At 48.6% G+C, this 17,170-nt stretch overlaps 2 protein-coding genes across 4 annotated transcripts; both read left to right on the top strand.

Annotated features, from left to right (window-relative positions):
* Nucleotides 1–922: 922 nt before the first annotated feature.
* dnaaf10 (dynein axonemal assembly factor 10) lies at nt 923–6,578 on the top strand. 2 transcript variants are annotated; one of them, XM_018740267.1, is made up of 9 exons: nt 923–1,282; nt 1,611–1,711; nt 2,247–2,377; nt 2,536–2,637; nt 2,807–2,922; nt 3,039–3,173; nt 3,705–3,802; nt 4,141–4,355; nt 6,344–6,578. In XM_018740267.1, the coding sequence occupies exons 1-8, from the start codon at nt 1,097–1,099 to the stop codon at nt 4,346–4,348; spliced, it is 1,077 nt and encodes a 358-aa protein (XP_018595783.1). In that variant the 5' UTR covers nt 923–1,096; the 3' UTR covers nt 4,349–4,355; nt 6,344–6,578. The 2 variants fall into 2 exon arrangements, 1 of the variants encoding a protein (XP_018595783.1); XR_001965551.1 differs by having other exon boundaries at nt 924–1,282; nt 4,141–6,196.
* A 3,469-nt stretch (nt 6,579–10,047) lies between these two features.
* Nucleotides 10,048–12,404, top strand: c1d (C1D nuclear receptor corepressor). 2 transcript variants are annotated; one of them, XM_018740270.1, is made up of 5 exons: nt 10,048–10,258; nt 10,487–10,658; nt 10,785–10,851; nt 11,074–11,129; nt 11,997–12,404. In XM_018740270.1, exons 2-5 carry the CDS (start codon nt 10,518–10,520, stop codon nt 12,156–12,158), a joined length of 426 nt encoding a protein of 141 aa, XP_018595786.1. In that variant the 5' UTR covers nt 10,048–10,258; nt 10,487–10,517; the 3' UTR covers nt 12,159–12,404. The 2 variants fall into 2 exon arrangements, with proteins under 2 accessions (XP_018595786.1, XP_018595785.1); XM_018740269.1 differs by having other exon boundaries at nt 10,048–10,263; nt 10,490–10,658.
* The last annotated feature ends 4,766 nt before the right edge of the window (nt 12,405–17,170 follow it).

Here is a 17,170-nt window from a genome sequence, read left to right as displayed (position 1 = left end):
AATGTAAAGTATGGAAAATGATGTTATTTTCACTGAGGTGCCGGTAAAAATACTCTTTTGTATATACAGTATTGAGTATGTAGTCAAATATATACTCTGTTGTAAATACTGTATTGTATAAAGGGACTGTGTAGGGACTGTTCAGCAGTTGGAGTCACTGCCCTTGGCTGCAAAGGTTGCAGGTTCAATCCCATCTCCAGCTGTAGTACCCTTGAAGGTATTTACCCTAAAATTACCCAGCTGTATAAATGAGCAAATAATTGTAAATTGTTGCTTTGGAGAAAAGCATCGGGGAAATGAGGTCTTCTAGACAAAAGTGTCTGTTACATAAATATGAAGTTATGAGTAAGTGCCGTTGTTCGACACATTTCTCATAAGCGGAAAAGCTATGCAAAAACACAAACAAATATGCATGGATTATGCACATCCACAAAAAATACATTTAATGAGCCAGTTAGTTAACTGATTGTGGAAACTTGTCATATTAATTGCAAAAAAAAGTATAATTTAAATACATATTTTTCATTAAATCTTTTCACAGAAACATTGTTCAAGAGGCAAACCTCTTAAAGCACCCATTTTAAGAAAGCGTTCATTTGGCACTGCGGTTCAAGCACAGCTGAGAAAACTTGTACTGATTTAGAACTTCTACCAAACCAAAGATTCAGTGCATCCACAGGGAACATTTTTATGTAGTCTATTTAACTACAGTCACCCCCAAAACACCACCTTAAACTGGTGAGAGCACAAGTTTAAAAGGATTTTACTCAGGCGTGTTGTAGGCCAGTCCCAGTACATATTGTTCAAGGATTTTACTCAGGCATATTTTTGGCCGCCTTCCTCTGTCGAAAATACCTTTCAAAGGATTTTACTCAGGCATATCAATGGTCAGCCTCGGAGTACTGTACCACTTTCCGCTTTCAAACGATTTTACTCAGGCGTGCGTTTGGCCAGCCTAACCGTGCGGGGGACCTAGCCGGCGGCCCCGGAACATGTATTCGACATACTCGGTTCCTCCGGCGATTGCGTGTGAGCCGTCACTCAGTCTGGTGTGTGTTTTCTCCGCACGGTTGTGACGCACATGATTTAGGAGACGATGTCGAACCCGTACGAGAAGCCCCAGATCATAGCGCACATACAGAAAAGCTTGAACTACACGGTGTTCGACAGTAAATGGATCCCGTGCAGCGCCAAGTTCGTGTGCATGGGGAGCCTGGCGAGGGGAGCCGGCGTCCTGCAGCTCTACGAGATCCAGCGCGGAGAGGTTCACCTGCTCAAGGAGGTGAGGCAGGCCGTGTGGGGTCCCAGGGCCACGCTGCTTGGGGCCATTTTGCCCCCTTTTAGGCTTTTACCCAGCTGTCAGTTTCCAGAAAGGCCGGCGGCAATGCTGTTGTTGTTTGGGCCCCGTCGCCATGGAAACGAGCTCCACACCGCTGAAGCCTAGATCAGAATCAGAATCAGAAGCCTAGCCCTAGATGACGGTATTTGTGCACAACGCAACGATTATGTTGCGCGATGTGAAATGTGATGCTGCGTATTGGATGCTACGACGTGGTCTCTTTGCTGAACCTCCTTGACCCGGGCTTGTACTTGACTACTTCTCTGCGCAGATTGAAAAGGCGAAGCCGATCAAGTGCGGGACCTTCGGCGCCACTTCTCTACAGCAAAGACATATAGCCACCGGGGACTTTGACGGGAACCTCAGTGTTTGGTAACGACCCCCCCCCCCCCCATACCCCCATAGACCTGTACACACTGGAGGAACCTGATGAGCAATGAACTGTATTTGAGTGAACGGCATTGTGTGCCGCACAAGTCGCACGGTGGGAAGAAACGACGGATTTGGGTTAAAGACCTTCCTTACTGGTACATCTGCCTCCTGGACCCGGAGCCACCGGCAGCCTTCGGCTTTTACATCCCTCTCCATATCCACCGCGGTGTGGTTGAGATCCGGGTCTAACTGCTTATTCTTATGGCCTCAGATTAGTGAAGGAACTTTGAGGCAGCAGGGGGCGCAATGGTTAGAGCATTGTCCTACGAGTGAAGGATCTGGGTTCAAATCCTCATTCTTGCAGTAGTTCTCTTGATCAAGGTACTTAGCCTGAAGTGATACAGTCAAAATTACCCTGCTGTATAAATAGGTAAATCAGTGTAATTACCTTAGTGGACAAACCTCACGTTGTTATTTGCCACTGAAAAAGCAGTCAGATCAACAAACTAATGTCATGTAATGTAAATATTTTCAGGAACCTGGAGGCTCCCGCAGTTCCGGTGTATTCGGTGAAGGCACACAAGGAAATTGTGAACAGCATCGACGGGGTTGGGGGTCTGGGCATCGGGGACGGAGCCCCTGAGATCGTCACTGGAAGCAGAGATGGTAAGTGGTACGAACAGCCACTACTGGCAGTTGAGTTTGCACTGAACATGTAGGCAGTGTGTCTAAATGATAAAAGTGCTTTTCAAGTGTACTAATTTTGGGCCTGAATTCAGCTTTTTTTTTTTTTTTTTTCCCTTTTTATTTTAAAAACTGCTCAGGGACAGTAAAGGTGTGGGACCCCAGACAAAAAGACTCGCCGGTGGCCAACATGGAGCCGGTTGACGGGGAAGCCAAACGGGATTGCTGGACTGTGGCTTTTGGTGTGTGTGTGGATTTATGAAGACATATGAACTAGTGTTTGTTTATTTCCAAAACCCTGACAGCCTGGCAGCGCTGTCTTTTCTTGGGAGGCGAGGATTATGGGGCGGTTGTTAGTTACGTTTTTATGGACCCCAACCCAATGCGCTATGCTGTGCTCTCTCTATCTAGGCCACGCGTTCAATGACCAGGACCGGTGTGTGTGCGCCGGCTATGATAATGGGGACATAAAGCTCTTTGACCTCAGAAACATGTCTCTGCGATGGGAGAAGAACATCAAAAATGGGGTACGGTTCACCACACCTCAGCGGCATTCCAGCGAGTGTTATTACTGCGTTACGATAACGGGAGCCTCGGTTCCCTTTGTCTGACGCGGAAAGTTGTGTCTTCTTGTGATTGGCAGGTGTGCTGTGTTGAGTTTGACAGGAAGGACATCAGTATGAACAAACTGGTGGCAACGTCGCTGGAAGGGAAGTTTCACGTCTTCGACATGCGGACGCAGCATCCAACGAAGGGCTTTGCGTCCGTTTCGGAAAAGGTGAGGAAGCGGTAACGGGGATTTTCTGCCTTTTCCTCTGTAGCCCTGAGCCGTGTGTTTGTAGACGTGTAGGTCCAGGGAACGCCTGGAGGACCTTGGGGAGCGGGCCACTTTCAGATGTCCTCGGGTGCCTTTCCTATGTGGTGAAAGCGTCTGGGGTTATTTCCACCGTCTTAGTGCGTGTTGACAATTCCCTTTTGAGGTTTTCACACCTGGAGTTATTTCCAGACTGCTGTGATTTTCAGCTGATGACGGTGAGGCCGTCGGCCAAAGACGACACGGAGCCGGTGCAGCGAGCGGAGCGAAGGCACCTCTCTGCACAGAACCCGTGTTTCTGCTCCAAAAATAGCAGAAGCAACGCCTCTTAAAATATTGCTGAAATTCCCGGAATGACGAGCAGGGTCACACCGATACGTTGCTCCTCATTTTTCAAAACGGGCCCTTTTGGCTTATAGGCAAAGTTTGTCTGAAAGCGGCAGCGCTGCACTTCGGTGTGTGTTCAACAGAACGAAATGAAACTGCTCCTTACAGGCACACAAGTCGACGGTGTGGCAGGTCAGACACCTCCCTCAGAACCGGGACGTCTTCATGACCACAGGAGGAGCCGGAAGCCTTCACCTGTGGAAATAGTAAGAGCTCGCTGTGGAGACGTGGCACTGGAAATGACTGCGGTCACTAGGACTAAATAAATACATTAATGCTTCAGATTTTACTCCTTAAATGCAAATCTTCCATCAAAGCTGGGGAGTCCAGCTCCACGTAATTTGCATTGTCTTCTAGTCCTCTTGTTTTTCCACAATGAGAGTGTGAATCGTAAATTGTTGTCATTATTTTCTCTATGACTAATGTGTCGAGCTCCTTCTCCAGGATGGCGCGGCATGGCAGTGCTGTGTGTCTGAAAGAGGCGCTCCTTCACTGCGTCTACCATGTTGCCAGCGAGTGACGGTGTTTCCTTGCTCTGTCTCAGCGAATATCCAGCGCAGCGCTGTAAGAAGGATGCCGACGACGTGGACATGGGCGTCGCCGGCACCGTGACCCTCCTGCAGAACGTCACCCTGTCCACGCAGCCCATAGCCAGCCTGGACTGGAGCCCCGACAAGCAAGGACTGTGTTTGTGCTCTGCCTTCGACCAGAGTGTGCGCGTGCTCATCGTCACCAAGCTCGGCCGGCTCTGAGCATCAGGTAACCTTTGCACTGGAGCATCACGTGATATTGCGCCGATGGACAGACGGTGGACCCTCCATCTCACCCTATTTTGCTGACTTCTTAATGTATATTGTGTAATGTATATTACTTTTGTTTACACGTGTTTTACTACCCTGCAAGAAGAGCTGTGTATGAATGAAGATCCCGTTAATTAAAGTAACTCCACTCATCCTTTATATAACGTGGTCCCAAAAACGATGTCTACTGAAAATGTATATTCCCTTTGTTCATACAACTGACTTATTCATCCACTACAACAGTATTTTTGCCAGTTACACTGACTTTACATTCTGTACAAGAGACTGACTCCTTGGGACAGAGAAGGATGCTTGATGTCTAAAGTCAGAAGGGTTTCATGCCATTAGCATCAGTCTGGCTGTTTTCTGTATCCAGGAACAAAAATATTTTCCTGTACAAATAATGTTAATTTGGCCTCCTCACAAAGGACATTCACCAAATGGGTTGATTTAATGAAGAGAATTAACACCTTCATGTGAGGACTGGGTGTCATTTCACAGGCCAGTAGATGCCATATTTCTGTTGTCTTTGAGGCAGGAAAAAAGGAAGTGAAAAATAAAATGGTGTTAAATTTCATTGCAAAGGAAATGACAGATGACATGGACTTGAAGAATAAAATACATCTACACAGTCTACCCTGCACAGCAACATTCAGTTACTTGTTTTGCTGAAATGCACTGAAATGAAAAATTGCGTCATTGTATCCACCATTTGAATGAGAGAGATTCTGGAAGTTCTGAAGGTATCTGCATATACAGAGGGTGGCAGATTGTGCCTTCTGTAGGATCAACCATGGCCTGCGATGATCTAGAGGAGGAGTGCTTTGGAGGCACTTGAGGACAACAGTTCCCTAGTTTGACTGAAGAGCCCTACTGATGGTCCCTGGCTTGGTACTGCAGCTCACCCTCTGCTGGCTGTGAACTTCATCTTTACACCATTAGATGGAAAAATTTGTTATAAATAATTAAAATTTCCAGAGTTAAGAGAAATATATATGGCCATAACTCTAGGCTTCATTTCCTTCTGGAAACAGCTGTCAAAGAAGAAGTCTTTGACAGCCCTGTGATTTCCTGGTTAATTGAGCTTTTGTTGGGTTTTCCAGCGGTGGACAATCTGCATGTAATGAAAGCAGTGTAAGAGTTTACCGCACCTGCTGCTCAGCTGGACATTAGGGCTAGCTAGAGTCCACTGCCAACAGGTCCTTTAAGAAACACCTCTGCCTGGCCAACCACTTCTGCTGCCACTGCACATCTGATGGATGATGAACAAGAAAAATGCAAAATACTGATGCAGATGTCTCAGTACAAGTCTTGACTTGAGCGAAATGGAAAAAGCTGAATGCGCAGCCGGAAGAAATCGACTGTGTTTTCTCCAGAAAGGAAGAGGGACCTGGAGACAGAGACATGCCGATAATGAGCATGGTGCTTCATTGTGCTTACTGGGTTGGTCCGTGCTTGGGGGTGTCCTCCAGCCTGCCACTCACCCTTTTTTTTTTTTTTGGAGAGCAGGTCCCAGTCAGTGTGCCAACTGAGCCTGGTCGAGGAAGCAAAGAGCCTGGCTTCTGCAGAGAGAGACTGGCACTGCAGTCTGCCACGAGGTGGAGAAAGAAGCATTATGTCCCCACTATTTTCAGTCAGAGTGATCCTAATGCTGTTTCTGGGTCAAAATTCCTTTCACACCCAGAAAACACTGTCATGTTTGAGCTTGTCGAGTTTGCATTTAATGGTGTGTGACCTGGTGGAGGGAACAGTGAGGTCACCATCTTCTGCAGGACAAAGAGCCCCCTACATGGGGGGATGGTGAGTCAAAACAGGGCGGTCGGGGCCTGATATCTTTGGCCATCCAGAGCTGCTTCCTGGAAAGGCAATGAGTGAATATCTGGAGCAGGAGCATCATGCAACCCCAAGGGTAAAACACTTAACTGATCGGTTCCGCTCGACTTGCAGGACTTCAGCCTGAAGGCCGAGGCGTAGTGAGCAACAGCACAGCCTGTTCTGGACTGGCTGTCCACGTGCCGCATCACATGACCTGGGTCCACCCACACAGACAACGCTGTTGGGATGCTGCCATGGCGACGATGTAACGTCTTCATTTGAATGTTGTTCTCAAAGCTTAATATCTGTATTATATTTACCACAAGTCAGCTGTACTGTTTATGACTAAATAAAGACAATGTACGTATTTAAACTGTTATTTTTCAAAGCCTTCAGCAGCTTAAAGGTTTTGTGCCTGGAGAAAGGAAAAGAGTTTGGAATGCAGCAACAAGGCCCATGAGAGGTTTCAGTGTAAATCCATTCCTGCTGCGAGAACTGTGAGTGTGGGCGAGTGCTTTGCTACTACAGAAACAGCAGAACGAACAGGCGGTTTGGGGCAGGAGGGCACCTTCGAAAGCCCAAACCACTCGAATCTTGCTATCGATCTCTTCAGTTGCCATTTTTAAAAGCATAATAAGCACGAAAGCATGAGCTGGAGTTGATGCACAGTCCTGATGGCTTGAACACATGGACGACAGGAAGGTCCTTCACTACCTAGTCTTTGGTGTGTTTCTCGCTGCTTTCTACGACAGGGTGCCAGGCTGGGGGTCTCCTAGCGGCGTGGCCTACGGGCCCAGTTTCTGAAGCCGGTCTCTGGAGACGATGATGTTCAGCACGGCTGCTGTCCTTGGCGATGGCTGCAGGGAGCCACGCCTTTGTCTTCAGGCCTTCCGACCTTCACATGAGAAAGACTTTCTGCAACATGCGAGACGAGCATTTAAAATTGATGTCTAATTTTACGACAAAATCGCGCATTCAATGATGTGATCGCCACTAGTATTGCACTAATAGTGTTTAGTCTGAGTCCCAAAGACTTTAACTTCTCAAAATGCACATCACGCAGCCTCACTTTTTGAATTGGACAACTGTTCTCCACGGCTCCGTATGTGCGTTGGAGATACTCCGTGTCTGAGCCGAACGGCAGACAATCTGGAACGCACACGTCCACTACGCCTGGGGCAGCAACGTGGACTCCTGGGTATTTAACTGATCCAGTTTAAACTCCACAAGGGATAAACCCGTTAAACTAGAAACGCAAAGTTTGGTGAGAGTTGTCCTCTACAGCTGTCCTTCACAAAACGGGGTTTGTTTGTTCTGTGACATCGCCCTGTTGGGTACAGTCCAGGCGTTGAATTTCCATTATTTGTTGCAAAAACTAATCTGTTTTATTGTTATATTTGTATCATCAATGCATCTTTCGTACCCCTTTGCACTTTCTTTCCAGCTTTTCCAGCTCTTCTTTTCTATAATTTGGCACATGCATGTTTACGAGGGATACTGTGCTGTTGGAGGCCCTGTGTGGTATTACTGTGTTTGACACTAGTGTGTCTGTGTGTGTGTGTGTGTGTGTGTGTGTGTGTGTGTGTGTGTGGTCTACATGTGACTTTGGGATTAAGACTTTATTTACACACGTGATCCTTGTTTCCGGGGTGATGCGGATGTTAATACAGTTAATGTAAAATGGAAATGGCCAAACTGACAGCACGGGGGGCAAAAACCTTTCGGATGTGAGGCACTAAGTATGTATCTGTCCCAAAATGTCTGAAACAAGCATTTAGTATAAGGCAGAATGAAATACCCACCGTGGAAGTAAAGCGACTGTGTAATGGGCAATATTTGTACTGTTGCACTGAATAATAAGCCTGTAGCGGGAAGGGTATGTATAGAGGTGGTGTTTCACTGTACGGGACGCCAGTATATAAGAACAGAGGAGTGTGCATGTAGTACTCTGCTAGTGTAAGGAGCAGTTATTTTAGCGTTGCCGGAGAAGCACAGTGGCAGCTTTCCGTCTCCGCTGAGACAATTGAAAGTGATGAGCAAACCGCCCTTGTCAGAGTGTCTCCAGGGACTGTTCAGCTCCACGGTCAGCAGAGAGATACTTGACAGGAGCAGCAGACATCCTGCTGTCCAGATCCAGTTCTGGAACCATCCAGCTCCCCCCCCCAGGGACTGCTCATTCATGAGGCTGACCTTTGTCTTCCTGTTGAGCATGTCGATACAAGACATTAAGAAGATATGAAAACTTATGAAAATGAATTGGTCTCCTCAGGGGATCCCTTTATAAAATCAGGGACCTTTGGCTCATTTCACTGGCCTTTGGCTCCACATCGCAGGATGTTTGCCAATTCTGTGGGCCAGTTTTACTGCTATACCAAAGTTGACTCAAGCGTGGGGGGGGGGGTCGTCGTTTGGCCTTGTGCTCAGGGTATAACGCAGTGGCTTCAACAAGGCATCTACAACCAGTGGTGCCCATCTGACTATTCTCACTTAACCTTCGAATCTGCTTGGAAACAATGACAGCATGAGTATTACACATTTTATCATGAATTTAGTGCGCTAATGAAATGCTAACAAGTGTTTAAATATGGAAGTGGAACTGTGCAATAATTATTGCATGGCAGCACGGTGGTGCAGCAAGTAGTGCTGTTGTCTCACGGTACCTGGGTGGTGCGAGAGGATGTGGGTTCGATCCCCGCTCAGTCTTTGTGGAGTTTGCATGTTCTCCTCGTGTCTGCGTGGGTTTCCTCCCCCAGTCCAAAGAGTGACAGTGAGTGACAGAGTATGTGTGTGTGTGAGTGACCCAATGTAAGTAGTGTATCTAGCAGTGTAAGTTACCATGGTAAATAAGGTGTGGGCTGATAACACTACATAGAGTTCATTGGAAGTTGCTTTGGAGAAAAGCATCTGCTAAATAAATGTAAAATGTTACTGTAATAAATGTAGTAAAGTGTGACTTTCACTATATGTGTCTTTATTTTGGGGTTTTTCTGATGTTTACATACAACTTTGTTTAGGAATGCATTTTTTAATCCTTAAGAAGTAATGGTAGTTTGACCTCCTTATTACAGATACACCCCCCATGGGGTGACTCCACAGAACCAGTTAGACCTTTCAGCAGCAAACGGTGGATAGGAATACGTATCGCGCTTTGAACGTCTTCCTCCCTGACCGACATCGGCTTGTGAAAAGCCTTCAGGGAAACTGGACCTTCATCCTGTATTCGGTCCCTCACGTCCTCGAAAACAGGGCCAAAGGAACGTACTCCAGAGTGACCAGTCATGTGTCCACTTGCAAAGGACACTGGACTTGGCTGCTGCAAGGATCCTGTCTTAATGTCAGTTCAGTTTCGCTCAGGTTCTAGATCTGACTGGTTTTCTAGTTTCCGTCGTGTAACTTGGTGCTCCATTTGGTTCTATAAAATGCAAAGGGATATTTTCAGTGTTCAACAATTCAATGTAATGCAGTCCTGCGGCTGTTAAATTTCTGGTTTCATTGAACACGTTTTAATTTCTCTCACGTGCGATTTGGCGCCACCTGCCCAGTGACCAACTCTGATTTTTGTTCCCTTATCCCTCAGAGATGCTGTATCCGTACTGTAGAAAGGGCGAAATTTCCTTTGGAATCAGTAAAACTTTTATCTGCCATGTATTACACGCGTGTTATGTGTAAAGCGATACGCGCCTAAGTTGAAATAATTATAATTTACTACAGCATTATACTACGAATTCGTCGTCTTACGTAAATCGTGTGGAATAAGAGGCGCCGCATTGATTAAAATAAACTACAATACCCATCATGCCTTTTTGCTTCCGGTTGCTAAAGCCGCAGTAGCCGACCTTGGAAGTATTTTCTCCCGAAACGTGCTGGACGGAGTTTAGTTGGTGTTGTAGTAGTAAGCTTGATAGCTTGTCTTTTTTTTATTTTTATTTTTATTTTTATTTTTTATTGAAACACGAGGATTTAAGCTACGCTCGTTACACCACAAAAGTGTGTTTTGTTCTTCAGGTGTTACTGTGGTCTTCTGAAATTATCCTGCTGTCGCACACAGGCAGGTAGGTAGCACTTCTCTGAACTTGATTGAACACCTTCTTGTGTTTAAATGTTTTGTAACTGGTTGCTCGTATGGTTTGTGTCACACTTTTATTCTGTTACTCAGTGGCAGTGTGTGCTTTTTCAAGTCTGAGGAGGCTTTTTCAGCTTCTTCTTCTTCTTCTTGTTGTTTATTGTTTTTCTTGTTGTATCTGTCATTCTGTGTGTGTCCTTGGCTCCCTGCCTCAGGCCCTGGCCCTGTGCTCCTGCCAAGACGATGGCCCACGAAGAAGGCCCCGGTGAAGATGTCCCCACGGAGATTGAGGAGTACCTCACCGAGTTTGACTCATCCGTGGACGCGGTGAACGCCATGGTCAAGACCCTGGTGTCTGTGTCCAGGAACGAGCTCCTTGGCAAAGTAGGACCGGCGCTTAGAGACGCATGAGGCTACAGGGACATGTCACATGGCATGATGTAACATACACATGTCACATGCAGGGACACTGGTCTTTAAACTCTGTCTGTTTCTCTCCTTTCACGCCAGCTGGATCCCCTGGAACAGGCCAAACTGGACCTTATGTCTGCATATGCCCTGAACTCGCTCTACTGGAGTGAGTACCCACCGTTGACACTGGTAAAACCCTGCGTGACACCTGGTGCATTGTGCTCAGACTGATGGGCAACGGGTGGCGTCGTGGTTTGACACGTCGCCTTCAGGCAATGGTACCAGGGTAAAGGTGCCGATGTATTAGAGTTACGTGATGTTATTGACTCATGCTTGGAGGCGTTTAACTGGTACGCTGCTGCAGGTTGAGCCCCTTCTCTGTTTGCAGCGTACCTGGTGACCCAGGGGGTGAACCCGAAGGAGCACGGAGTGAAGCAGGAGCTGGTGAGTCCTCTGGCTCCTAATGTGGCAAGAGACGCTGGATAGCGTCGGCGTCCGTGGAGGTCCCGTCTCGCGTGTCTTTGCCGTTGGTTTGGACGGTGATGGCAAGATGGTCTCCATTGCTCTTCTGTTCCCTGCACATGCAGCCACTGCTCTCGTGGTTTATAATCACATCTTCTCCTTGTCTTGGGCTCAGCGTTCAGTGGCCCTTTTGTTTTAAACACGAGCCTGTCGTTCCCGGCGTTAAAGTGCTCAGCTTTTTGTAATCGTTCACAAGTAATGTTAATAATTAGGACCTAAGAGCCCCTGTGGGTTGCCCATGTTAGAAGGCCTCTCCCACAATTGTCGTGCTTGGAGGATGCGTGTGATTCGCTGAGTGACACTAGAGGTTTCGTGCTTCTGCTGTGCCCACAGACGGAGCAGCAGGGGCCGACCCACGAGTCCCTTTTTTCTTCTTCCTCGTCTGGGTTTTCAGACTCTCCTGCATAAAAGCTTTTTTGGCTGCGGAGAGAGGACTGCGTCTCCTCCACAGTTCCTTTCTTTGATTTACACCCCAATAACTCTCTCCTCAGCATTCCGCCACAATATACACACCTACACATGTAGACTGTACACTGGAAACTCTTGTCCAAAAGCGCACCAGTCTAATCCTTTTTCATTCCAAGTTCTTGCGTAAATGTCACAGGAAGATGTTAATTTATGAAAGTTTTATGTTTCTCAGCAGCGTTGATACTTTAAGCATTTGTACTGTTGTCGTGAGCACCGCGTAGGGATGAGCCTTTCATTGACCCGTTCTGGTCTCCCGGTAGAGGGGGAGGTGTAAACGCACTGCAATAATGCGATCTCACAGCTGACTGTTCCATTGGGCAGGAGAGAATCAGGACATACATGAACAAAGTGCGCGAGATCACAGACAGGAAAAAGGCGGCTCGGCTGGACAAAGAGGCCGCGGCGCGGTTCCTGCGCAGTGCATTGTGGGAAGCGGACGAGGAGAAGGTTCAGCCAGAAAGCAAGCGAAAGAAATGCAGCTGAGTGACGAACCTGGTAGCTGGTTGTTCAGCAGAGCGAAGAGCTTCCCGGCCGATCACATTGGGACAATTAACCAGAACGATCAGCCCAACTGTGTTGTCGGAGGGTGATGCTGAATTTTTTTTTAACTGAGTTTTAGGATTTTTTTATTAAAGTACAATAGTTGACTCTTTTCCGTTGTGGAAGAACAAAATATTGTTTGTTTGAAACAAATGATTAAAAATGATTTTCTTCACTTGACCTTGTCTGTGTTGCCTTTGTAATTCTGTTCTTGTTAGTATTTCGTATTGTCTTGCTTTGTTCTCATTGTTTCGAAGCTTGAAAGGTTTTATTGTGAGAAATAAATTAATCTCCATTGGGACAAGTGGTTTCAGATGATTTTGTGTGTGTGTGTGTGTGTGTAGTTGGAGACAACCGAGTCTGAATAAGCTGCTTTTGCACAAATTGCTTTTTGAGACAATGTTTGGACACAGTGTGGAACAGGACAGTTCTTCTCACAGGTGAGAACACAAGCCAAGCAGCAGGACTTTGAGGGAGCTGGAGGAGTTACTTTGTGTGGCGTGTGGCCTGTTAGAGTGTCCCCTTGTTCTGGGGCAGAGGATCAACGTGTCTCTTCCCAGTCGGAGCACAGACACATCCTTCGGTTCCAGGCTGCTGAAGATTAACGGTCGTCGTTGACAATGCTTCTGGTGCACTCGGTTATTTGCAGGCCAGCAGTGCGGTGCAGTCTTGTGTGTATGTATGTGTGTGTGCTCGTGCTCGTGCGCCCTTCTGCAGCTGTGTCCAGGAGCTGGCGGTGGGTGGCGCTCGAGGGCTGCGACCACAGCGCGACTCAGTTCACTGGGGTCCGCTGACTTTGTGGGGGGTGAGGAAACCGAGTGGTTTTAGTTAGTGGAGCAGGAAGCAGCAGTCGGGTGCGCCGTGACCTCTGACCTTTTCACAGAGTCGCAGTGGGCGGGTCCCGGAGCACCGCGAGCGCCGTCGGAGAGGTGTGTAATGGATTGGACGCTGCCCATAACTTCTCAGACAGTGGTGTATTCAGGGGAGACGTGACCCCCGGCACAGCTGTCTGCACATATATTTTCCCAGAAATGTTGATGTGTTTTGGCCCTAGGACTCCCCATCCCCCACCCCACTGGTTTTATCCGAACCCCCTTCCCCCCGGCGCTCTGTTTTGATAACCCATTTAAAGGGGCAGGAGGGGGACGTCTGGCCTGATAGGGTCATCATTGCTCCTGCTGGTTTGAGGCCTGCGGGGTGGGGTGGGATAGGGGGGACTGCCAACAGCTGGCAGGAAGATATGAATGTGAGGAGGACCTCCTGTTTTGACAGGTCTGAGTCACGGCTCTTCCAGCACATGGAAGGGAGCTTCTCCTGTCCTGCCAATAAGAAGAGGAATGTGCTGAGAGTCACATGACCCTCTGGAGTTGCTGACTCTCAGGTTTTATTATATGTATTGTTTTACGATGCATATTCATTTCTTCACTTCTCACACTCTTTCCTCCAGAGCAACTCATAGCGTTCAGTTGCTTACCCTGATTTACCCATTTCTAGAGCCTGGTCATTTTTACCGTGTCAGGCTGAGTGCCGTCCAAGGTACTCCAGGGGGGACTTGAATCGAGGACCTTCACATTCGGGGCTCTAACCACTGCGGTACCTGCTGGCCCATTGCATAGCAAGCCTACTGACTGCCGTCCTTCTGGGCCCAACGTCACTCGCTGAAAAACCTGGGGCTGCGATGACATCATCTCTGTCGGCTCTTCCGTTTACACACTTGCAGTGTGTGGCTGTGGAGCTGGATGGCAAATCGTTCCAATTTTTTTCTGTATAAGTCCAATGTGATGTTTCAAGACTGTTCATTTGTTTTACATGGGGGTTGTGCAATGGGTAGCGCTGGATGTGTGTGTGTGGCATAATCTGCGGTCTCATTCAGGGTGTACCCTGCTTCACACCCTATGCTTCTGGGATAGGCTCTGAGCCACCGTGACCCTGCTTTGGACAGGGGCTTATTGATGATGGATGGACAGACAGACAGATGGACTGATCGGTGGGCAGATGAATGGAGAGATGGACTGACAGATGGACTCATGGACAGACAGAGGGATAGACGCAGAGACAGATGAATGGACTGCTGGATGGACGGTTGACTGACGGATGGAATGATGGCTGTATGGACCGATGGAGAGTAGGACGGACTGATGGAGGGAGAGAGGGACTGATGGACAGACACATAGACAAATGGACAGTTCCTTACAGGCTCCAGAAGATGGCAGCAGAAGACAACAGCGTCGCTAAGCGCTGCTGGCACGTGGCTCTGGACAGTGGCTCCTCCAACGTCCATTTCCCTCTGAGAGACAGAAGCAGATAAGGACCCACTCGTGCTGATAAGCACCGTTATCGCACCACAGAGACGCCCATGGTTACCACGCTTACGAGCGTGGTAATCGGTGCCAGTGTCCCTCGTCGGCGGGTAGAAACCGCGTGCAGCTCGGCCCAGGCGGCGCACCGTCAAGTTGTGGCCCCTATCAGACAAAGGCAGCGTTTACTGGGGGGACAAGTGGAGATATCCATCAGTGAGCCTTATGAGCATAAAAAACAGAAACGCAGCGATTGGCTCTTAAAATATGCACTTGGGTTGTACCTGCTGCACCGCGGTAAATCACCAGCTCGTAGTGTGGAAGAACATCATCTTCACCTGGACAGGGAGACAGGTGGATTGGAGTCCTTAGGGAGGTGGACCTGTCCAGTGAAGGGATTACAGCTGCTTTACTCAGTGAACGACTACACCACCTTAAGGTTCCCTGTGTCCCTCAGAGCTGCTGCATCCCTGCCATTCTGAAGAAGGTTCTCGAACCCATGTCCTTCAGACCCACTTCTCTCTTGATCTCCTGACAGCTCCACGAGATCCAGGGTTCAAATCCCACCTCCTGCTGTAGGACCCTTGATCAAGGTCCTTACCCTGACCTGAAGCAGTAAAAATTACCCTGCTGTCTGAGGGGGGTAAATCAGTGTAAGTAGAAGAACACCGCAAGTCATGTTGGAGAAAAGTGTCATATGAAGTATTATAATAATAATGGTATTAATATGTAAAAGGGGAGGGGAATCAGAGTGGGGAACATTGTTAAAAAAGACAGTTAAAAGTAAATCTGATCCCATAACCTTTCCAGATGCTGTTTGATTTTGAACAGTTAAACAATATTTTGATATTTTGAAAAATATCTGTTCATTTAGCTGACCTGACCCACTGGCACTGATTTACCCATTTATACAGCTGGGTATTTTTACCAGTGCAACTTAGGGTGAGACAGCCCGAGATGGGATTTGAAGCTGCAACCTTCAGATACAAAGGCAGCATCTCTGTTTCAACAGGAAAAAAAGAAAATTCTTAAAAATTTAAGATAATGTTAAAAATAATGAATAATTGCAGGTCTTGTATCAGAACCAAATACACAAAGGGGAGCAGCGCCGCTTTGAGGTTCATCGTCTCGCCTCTGGATGCAGCTCAGCTGTGGGACTGGGAGCGGTGGGAACGAAGCAGTGCAGCAGGTGGGCTCCGACAGCCTCTTCACACCCCGTGTGATGTGGGACAGGTGTCGAGCGGTGAGTTTCCGTGCTGCGGGGTCGAGGCCGCTGCTGTGATGTCCCCTGTCGGGTCCCCGGCGATGGACCCTAATTATCGTCCCGCATGAGTGACGCGCAGCGTATGGAGACGAGGCGTCGGGTCTTCGGTGTCCCTGCGGGTCCCAAAGTTGTGCTTGAGCAGAGCGCCGGAGACACGGTTAGAGAAACGTCATTTATCACCCCAGGAGACACCTGCAGGTGTGACCCGTGTTCCCGCTGCCTAATTGACACCCCCCCCACACACACCCCCCGGCGTCCGCCGTGTCAGCAACACTGAGCTCTGCGTGGCGCACCGCTGTCAGGGCCAAGCTGTTTCTGTCAAATGACAACAGGCTGCCACACACGAACACAGAGCCTGTCGTCAGCTGCTGCTCTCACCGCCACACATACTTCCTGTGCCCTTGCCGTGGGACGCCGGAGAACACAGAGCTGCGGAACGCAGCGCTGGCCTCGGAGCCCTTTTATCCATGTCCTCACGTGTCCGTGCCGTGTAGCTGCTGGTTACGCTTTCTCAAGGGCTGGTTAAGGTCGGGACCCCAGATAGGGAAACATTCCTCAACAGTGGCCCTGCCGCTGCCTTGGGCGGACGGCCAAGGGGACGATGACGAGGATGGGGGCAGAGACACAGCTCAGCCGCTAACAGGGAACCGTTATACCCTGTCCCCGCAAAGGGCCTTGTACGTGACGTTTGCAGCTCAGAGACAGGTCACCGAGGGACTGGGACACTGGGGTGCTGAGCACCTGCTGGATTAACACAGGGCTTCGTTAAGTTTGTTAGCATTAAGTCTCGACACTCAGAAAGACGGTCAAAGGATCTGAATGTCGATACTTACAGGACCTGATCAGTCCCTACGGTCCAAGAAGAACGCTGAGCTCCGCCACCTCTGGCCGCTTGGTGGTCCCACTCACAGGGTTCCAAAACTGAAGGTTCATCAGTGCTCTGTTTTGTCCCCAGTGAGTAAGATGAGCTCCCTCTGCCCCTCAGAGTTGCTGAATCCCGCCCATCAGCACCACCCGCAATGATTATCTGTGTAGGCCTATTGCTGTTTGGATGTCACTTCTAGAAGAGCTACTGGAGGGATGTGAACCAGAACATCATGGTGTTACACACACAAGTTGTGTCCATAGTCCCGTGTGTGTCCGAAGCTCTCTGTCTGTTGCTGATCTATTTTGTTTACTCTACCCCCTGTGAGGGGGGTGTGGTGGCGCAGCGGATATGCTGGGTCCTGCTCTCTGGTGGGCCTGGGGTTTGAGTCCCGTTCGGGGCGCCTTGCGACAGACTGGTGTCCCGTCCTGGGTGTTTCCTCTCCCCCCCTCCAACCTTGCGCCCTGTGTTGCCAGGTTAGGCTCCGGTTTGCCGCGACCCCGCTTGGGACAAGCGGTTTCACTCAAAA

The sequence above is a fragment of the Scleropages formosus genome, chromosome 4 (genome assembly GCF_900964775.1).
Source record: "Scleropages formosus chromosome 4, fSclFor1.1, whole genome shotgun sequence".
NCBI classification, from domain to species: Eukaryota; Metazoa; Chordata; class Actinopteri; order Osteoglossiformes; family Osteoglossidae; genus Scleropages; species Scleropages formosus.
This window is presented reverse-complemented; position numbering and strand designations above follow the sequence as displayed.